Here is an 8,081-nt window from a genome sequence, read left to right on the forward strand (position 1 = left end):
GGCAGACTCTCAACCACTGCACCACCAGGAAAGCCCGAGGCCAGGTCTCTTGATGGCACTGGTGTTCCTGATGCTGCACTGACGCATCCCCTGGGTGACCCCAGGCAGAGCAGCACTGCTGAGGCTAGACCACAAGCACACCAGGGCTCCCATCCTTCCAGACCTGGCCATGCACAGCCGCTTCCTTATTCTACTTGAACCTGAGAAGGGGCACATTTTGGTTGAGTGATTAGACACCTGGGTGGCTGTATGTCAGGAAACACTCCTAAAATTCTTGTCCCTGACCGATTAAAGGAGAAACATATCTTGGCCATCCTTGGCCTCTGGGTTACGGTTGCATCATTAAATAGGGCTTAATTTTTGAGTGATTTTAGCAGTAAGGAGACTAGTGTACTCTGTACAGTAATAATTGGTTTACCTGTGTATAGGGGTTACAAAGCACCTCTGTGGCACTTTTGCATTTACTCCTTACGCCTGCCCTCTGAGGGTGGCGGGATGGGTTTTTGTTTGTTTGCTTGTTTTAATTTTACGGATGCAGAAACTGAGGCTTGAGGTAGCTAGACACCCTGCCCCTGGCACACCGACAGCGGCAGAGCTAGAACTCAGATCCAGGTATCACCTCACCTCAGAGGCTGCTTTCTCCATTGCCGCATTGTCTCAGAGTGAAGGGTGACTAGGCAGTGAAGCAATTCTGTAGGACAGCATGACCAATTTCCCTTTCTCCACCTCCCTCTTCTTCCTCTGCCCCTCCCCCGCAGCCCCCATATATAGGAAGCTCCACAAAGCCTGGCTTGCCTGTGCACCTTTACTTTTGAAGCTGCTTCCATAGCTGGAACAGGAGCCTTCCATTCACAGTTGCACCCTGATCGCTGAATGGTAGGGGCGCCTGCCCAACCCTCTTCCTCTACAACAGGAACCAGCCACCTCTAAACAGCAAACCCTCAAGCATCACTTCTAGGACCTGAGGTGAGTGATGGGAGAGTCTTGAGTACTTGGCTTTGAAGCCTTACACTGACCGCTGCCCTACTGGGAATGGGGGCTGGGGGATGGCAGAAGCCAACTTTTCCAGTGTTTATGTAAGGGCGAGATCTACCGTGAGGCTGAGCTGCTTTCTTGGGTTTAACACCCAGAAGAATTTAGGCTGGAGGAGAGGAAGGCCAGGAGGATTATGAGGCCTAGAGATGAATTTGCAAGACAGGCTGCAGATCCTGTGGAATTTGCAAGAAGGGTATGGAAAGAGTCTGAGTGAGAGGCTGAAGCACAGAGCTGCATGACGGGACCATGGGTGCTGGCTCTGGGCCCACTTCTCTGGCCCATGTGTTGGCAGGCACTCCAGAGACAGGCCTTCTCCCCGCTTCCTGCCCAGTTTAGGGGTGGAAGACTGAGTGTCCTCAGGTGTGAGACCAGGGCCAGGAGAAAGAAAGGGAGGGATGGACTGAGTTCTGAGGAAAGAAGGAAGGAAGAAAAGCAAAGGACAAAGAAATTAGGGAGAAGAAATCTCTGCATACGATTATGATAGACAGACAATGGGGTTCCCTTCCTCTGGCTTGGGGCTCTTCACAGAGTCTTTCAGTGGAAGGTTTTATAGGTGATTCCTCTGGAAATCTGATTCCTCTTCTTGTTCAGTTACCTGAAAATTTAATTCTTAGAGTCGAGAGCCAGTCCGTCAGTTGAGGTGGCATAGTGAGTATGTGACCGTAACCTATCAATCAGCTAGTCCCTCCCTGTGGGTCAGGATTAAACCCACGGCTCCTCATGAGTCGGAGGTGGCCTTCTCCTGGGGGAGGGGAGAAAGACCTGTCCACGTGTGCCCGGTGACTTAAGGGCAGAACTCAGACAGGCAAACGCCGAGTTAAGCTCTCTATCCTGCTGAGCTTGGGCTCCCTATATGAGTTCTTTGGCACATTGTAAAAGAGTGAAGAAATGGCCCTCCTCATTTCTTCACTCTTTTTGGTCAAATTCTGACTGGCAGGTGGTTGGCTAGAGTTGACTATAACAGAGCAAGGAAGGAGGTGCAGGGGGTGTGTGTGTGACATGGATTGGCGGGGGGCGCAGATAGTGGGAAAGCCAGACCAATGGGTATGAGACCGAGTGGCAGAAAGAACCTTGCCCCACCCCAGGGCACCTCAGCAAGGCCACATGTTTGAATTATTCTAACACCGGGAAGCCACTCTAGTTTCAGGTTTCCCATCTGTGTGTCCCCGAGGCTGGCTGAGGCAGAGCCAAGGAGCATTACTCTGGGGTGTACCCCTCCTGGGGCAGAGGGCCTGCCTCAGAGGGATGCCTCCCTTTCTTCCAGCAGGATTGCCCCGCTCCTTCCTCTGCTGCAGATGGGCTCTCCTGTGCGCATGGCTGCCCTTCCCTGCCTGAGTCTGATCCTGCTTCTCTGGAGCCAGGGGCCAGGGGTCCAGGGCCAAGAATTCCAATTTGGGCCCTGCCAAGTAGAAGGGGTAGTTCTTCAGGAGCTGTGGGAAGCCTTCCAGGCCATGAAGGACATTGTGGTGAGTGAAGCGCTGCTCTGAAGCCAGCCGTGGGGGTGATTCCTTTTGCAGCATGATCATCATTTCCCTATCTAGGAACTCAGTGAAATCAGACGTATCACGAGTCTACATTTCCTCTTGCCCTTGGGGAAACGGAGGCTCAGAAAGATGTGGCCAGTCTGTAGGAAAAGAAACACAGCCCACGAGGAAGAAAGAAGGGAGCCCGATTCATTTGAGCTTCATCTATGTCCCAGGGTCACATGAGACTCCACCAATGGGAAGTCATGGGAAATCCTTCGAGACCCACCAGAGTTTTCACCTACTGCTTTGCCAGCTCCTACTATCCTGTTCCCACCCGCTTAGGCCTTGAGTAAAGGTCAAAGAATGTTTAATGCTGAGCTGGGAAAGAATGGTTAATAGAGCTTGCGACATGTAGTACTTAAAGGACAAACCACATGCAAGGCAGAAAGAAGGAGTTGATGAGGCAGCTAGGGAAGAGGGGAGGGTGCTGCATTGGAGACAGGGCACCTATGTATGATCTTGACCTTGAAACCAAGCCGTACAGCAACCCCTACCTTCGCCCCCATCAGTTTCCTTATTTGCACAATGAGGAGGTGGGACAAAGGAGCTCTAAAACTCCTTCCTCTCAAGCATTCTTTGGCTCAAGATTCAAGAACTGGGATGAGGGGTGGGCTGCAGGGGAAGCTCCAAGGGGCAGCCCCCCACCCCGCCCCAGAATATGGGGGTAACATCCCATTCCTAGTGGATCTTAAACCACATGGGCTTATTTCTTCCTGCCTCAAGTGACCAAAGGGATCAAACAGGTCCCTCATCAAAGCTCTAAGAGCTCCTGGGATTCCATCTGCCCCTGGGGGCCAAGATTGGTGATTTTCTGGGCCTGGAACCTTGTACCCCTACCCCAGGGGCCAGCTCAGCATGGCCTTTCCTGGGTCCTCCCTCTGGCCTCTGAGATCTCACAGACTGGATAGGGGTTTGGGGAAACAGCGTGTATTTGCAAGGTCGGTTTCTATGCTCACCCCCAACCTGGAGACATCTGTTCTTTCTTTCCCCAAAGCAAGCTCAGGATAATATCACGAGCGTCCAGCTGCTGCGGAAGGAGGTTCTGCAGAATGTCTCGGTAATCAGATGCTGGGGAAGGATGGTGCCTCCTCTGGGTGGCTGGTCTTCTATGGGTGACGCTGAGGGGTTGTCTAGGGGAGGCTGACAGAGGACTTCACTTCTGCCCTGGGCTGAGCCTGCCCAGGACAGGGCTTGGTAGTGAGCCAGAGAAGTAATATCTGGGGTTGTCATCTCAGTATCTGGGGCATGTGAACATGTGGCATGAGGAGAGGGGCGGGGATTGCGGCTTGTAAACCTCTGTCTCCATTTAGCCAGAGTTGCCATCAGTCTAGATTTCTCGCTTTTGTCGGCCCAGTGAGCATGTGCTTAGGCCACTTCCATGCCCCTGCTTTTTTCTCACCTGTTACTCATCACCCATCTAGGCAATGAGCAGAGACGACTGAGCCCTGATCCCTGAGAGATGCTGAGCTTCCCTCTGTGGCACTTCAGAGGGCCAGTGTGCAATCCATGTGCTCAGGGATACTTAGTTTTCTTTTCTCCTCCTTTCTTCTCCTTCCAAGCCTTTTCCCTGCCAACTCTCAACCAATCAAGATCTGGTGCTTTTCAAGGTCCATCACCGCCCAGAGCTATTAGAGAGGCCATGTGGTATAGAAGAAAGAATACTAACCAGATGGGAGTCAGGAGTCCTGGGGGCTAGGCTGTGTCTGCTACTGACCGGCCATGGGACCCTGGGTGAGTCCCCTCTTTCTGGGTCTGCGGTTCCTCCTGTCAAACAAAGGGGCCTGGAGGCTCCTTAAGATCTAACGTTTATCAGCATCTCCTAGAGGATCGCTGCCTCTACTGTGCTTATCTTGCCTTGCATGGCACGTGAGTGGTTCATCCAGGGCTGGGGTGGGCAGAGGCCTTGGCTCTGCAGTGACCCCGCCCCTCCCCAGGAGGCTGAAAGCTGCTACCTCATCCATGCCCTGCTGGAGTTCTACTTGAACACTGTCTTCAAAAACTACCGCGATAAGGCAGTTGAATTCAGGATCCTGAAGTCATTCTCTACTCTGGCCAACAACTTTATTGTCATCGTGTCCAAACTGCAACCCAGTGTGAGTAGAACAAAGCTGGGACTGAGGCCCACAGGAAATGCTATGTTTTCAGAAGACTCATCTTCCCTTATTTGGCCCTGGCTTTTATTCCACGACAGGGAGCTGCAGGTGTCATGGAAAAGAGCACAGGCTCTGGGCACCAGCAGTTCTGGGCTCAAATCAAGGCCTGCTTCTAACCAACTGGGTGTCCATTTGCAAGGTGGTTCACCTCTCTGAGCTTTGGTTTTCTTATCTATAAAATGCTGATAATCACCCCTATGTGGCAAGACTACTGTGAGAATTAAAGGACACAGTCCCTGCTGCATGGTGGGAGGTCAGCATTGGCTACCTTGGGGACACGGGATTTGGAGTTGTCCTCTTAGGCCTCGGGCACCCCTCTGGCGTCATTAGGAAGCAGTGGGAGGCAGCTCGCCTCTGCTCCTACCCGACACTTGGCACACTTTTTTTCTGTTATCCAGCAGGAAAAGGAGATGTTTTCCATCAGTGAGAGTGCACGCAGGCGGTTTCTACTGTTCCAGCGAGCATTTAAACAGGTAATCAAAGCCAGGAACGGAGAGCCGCCCCGCTGGAAGTAGACTAGCCTGAAGTGTCACACAATTGCTCCTCAGGGACCGAGTGCAGAATCCAGTGCAGCTGACTCCACCTGGCTGGCCCCAAAACCACCTGACTTAGCACAGCTGTCGCTGCGTCAGTTGCCATATCCTCTGCATAAATACCACAAATGGCAGCCTATTTTTCTGCCAGTTTTCAAGTTAAAGTGCTATTATATTTCCCTACAAGACGATTTCACTACCAAGGACATTCCCAAGTGAGAGTTTTATGGGTACTTGAGGTGGGCGATTGGAGTCAGAAGTGAGGGGGAAGGAAGGGAGAACCCCCGAGCACAACACACATTGCGTGTTTTCCATGATGTTCAAAGGGTCTAGTCTGTGAAAAAGAATTACGGGAATTATGTTGCCTTTTCCTAAATTAAGACAACAAAGAAAATCCGAATTTCATACCCAGCTCCCCCGCAAAGCAAATACAATTTTGATCATTTTTTGAGGAACAGATACCCCAGTTTATAAATAAGTGGTGAAGAGCAATAATATACAAGGGAAAGGGGCCACCCGGGCCTCAGTTTCCTCATCTGCACAGTGGGCTCAGGGGATGGACAGAATCCACCCTGCGCTGGGATTCTGATTCTTAGTGTCAGGGACTCCAGATGCTTTTCCCTTACTCCTTATCCGTTGCCACTCACCAACCCACCCGTCCTAACCTCCGAAGCAGACAACACTCATAGACGAGGAATAATTGATGGGTAGGTGACTTTGTCAGAGGCCATCCCAAAGGGGACTCAGCTCATGATTTGGAGTCAGACCGGGTTCAGGTGTTGGAAGGAAACCTATTCTTGTGGCTAACATGACAGATCTTCAACTCTCCTTTCTCTTTAGTTGGACAGAGAAGCAGCTGTGACTAAAGCCTTTGGAGAAGTGGACATTCTCTTGACCTGGATGGAGAAATTCTACCAGATCTGAAGGCCTAGGCCAGGATACCCTCCTCGTTCTCTGTGTCATTTCAAACAAGCGTTCGTCCCCATGATGTTCTCTGGGTGCTTCACATCCTTGACCATGGGCCCCATCCTTGGCACAGGCTTATCCTCAAAGACTTCATTCTTTAAGGGACCCCAACAACAGTCGTGGAAGGTTCCCTCGGGTGCTGCGAATAACCTACAACGCAGATTCCTATATTTATTACAACGCTATTTAATTCCTATCAGTGTTTTAACCGACACCTTATTTATTTGTCAGAATGAAAGTTCTGTGAAGGCAGCAAGGACAGTGCCCCACGCTTCTCTCTGATCCTCCACAATCTTTGCCACCACGTGGGGTAGAGGATGGGTGCTCAGTAAATGCTTAATTGGATTTTTTTTAACCTGTCTTTGAATTGTTGAGGAACAATGAGGGATGTTGGGATGTGAAGTTGAACTTTAGGGCATGGAAATCACATTGTCATGACACCTGCAGGGGTCGTACACAGAGCACTGGGATGAGGGGGAGGGCACTGGTTTGAAATATAAATGATAAAAGATATAATGCAGGGGGGTGACCAGAACAAAGCAGACTCTCCCTAAACACTGCATTTCTTGCCCACACTCCCCACCTCACTCTCACCATCCCTGCCCCTTGGGTACTCTCTTTCTTATCCTACTCACTCGTCCCTTATCTGCCACTTGGGAGGGTGCCAGTGTCAAGCTGACCTCGTGGATGGTGTCATCATACCTGGATGACAGGTATGATGGTGGTGCGAATATAATTTAGGGTTAGGTTAGGGTTAGGGTTATGTGTTATCCCATCTGTGATGACATTCCCTGCTCATAAAAAGCAGGCACCTCGGGAACCTTTCCTTTCTATCACTGGACCAGTGCCCAGAGAAGCTGAGTTGTGTGTCTGGGAAAGGCCTTCTTCCTAAAAGCAAGACGGGACATTCTCTAGTCTCAAGCTTTGACTGAACTTTGTAGTTGATTGCAATCCAAACATATAATGTCTGCCTAACTCTGCCCTTGTTCAGAACACTGAAGAGGATGAATGTACGTAGGAGGTGGGATGTCTCTTCTTCCATGACGTGAGTTCTCTTGCAGAACAACTGGCCTTCCAGGAATCCCATATCCTTGTTCTCCCCCACCTGGCTATAAGCCACCTGGACTGGCAAAGAGAGGAGGTGCATTTCTGAAAGCAGAGAGATGTAATGCCTTTGGATAGCTCAAATAGACCAAGGCTAAGATAAGTGCACACATTTCAGTGCATGGAAGAAGGATAAATAGATGACAAAAACTATTCTATTTCTGAAAGAGGGCGAATGCTGGAGTCAGGGTACTTAGGTGCATCAAGGGAGGAAGACTTAGAGTAAAGAGGGTATCCACATATATCACTAGCACTAACAAGCATGGTTCTGAAAATTTACAACCCTTCATCACATCAAAATAAATTGCCCTCATAGGACTCCAGACAAATAGAAGATCACTGGTAAATGCCAGCCCTAAGATCTGGGCAAAGAGGTTGTAAGGGGTGTTTCATAACAAGGTCCCTTCCTAGCTCAGGGCTGAAGCATGTCCTCACAAAGAAGTTCAGGCACCTTCTACTGGTGGGAAACCCAAGACCGAGAAGGGCTTTCAAAGCAACAGCTATGCCTAGGCTCCAGTCCATGTGGTCTAGATCCAGGGCAGCAAAGACCGCGTGATCAAAGACACTCTGCAAATCCCACAGCCTGTTGCATGGCTTGGAAAGGAAGCAAGTGGCATCAGGACAAATGCTCTGCATTCCCGGAGCCCACCTGAAAACCACAGGGGGCTGCAAAAGTGTCCAGGAAGAGCTGGGGGAGGGGAGACTGAGCACTGCTCAGGGCAAACAGACAGGGATGAGACTCGAGGTGGGACGTGGGAGTAATG

The 8,081-nt window shown here is 50.6% G+C and overlaps 1 protein-coding gene across 1 annotated transcript; it reads left to right on the forward strand.

Moving 5' to 3' along the window:
• Positions 1-2,330: 2,330 nt before the first annotated feature.
• Positions 2,331-6,171, forward strand: IL24 (interleukin 24; the record flags this gene model as incomplete). Its single annotated transcript, XM_079923080.1, has 5 exons — positions 2,331-2,501; positions 3,556-3,618; positions 4,496-4,654; positions 5,113-5,187; positions 6,088-6,171. 5 exons carry the CDS (start codon positions 2,331-2,333, stop codon positions 6,169-6,171), a joined length of 552 nt encoding a protein of 183 aa, XP_079779206.1.
• Between the last annotated feature and the right edge of the window lie 1,910 nt (positions 6,172-8,081).

The sequence above is a fragment of the Stenella coeruleoalba genome (assembly GCF_951394435.1).
Source record: "Stenella coeruleoalba genome assembly, chromosome: 1".
Classification (NCBI taxonomy): domain Eukaryota; kingdom Metazoa; phylum Chordata; class Mammalia; order Artiodactyla; family Delphinidae; genus Stenella; species Stenella coeruleoalba.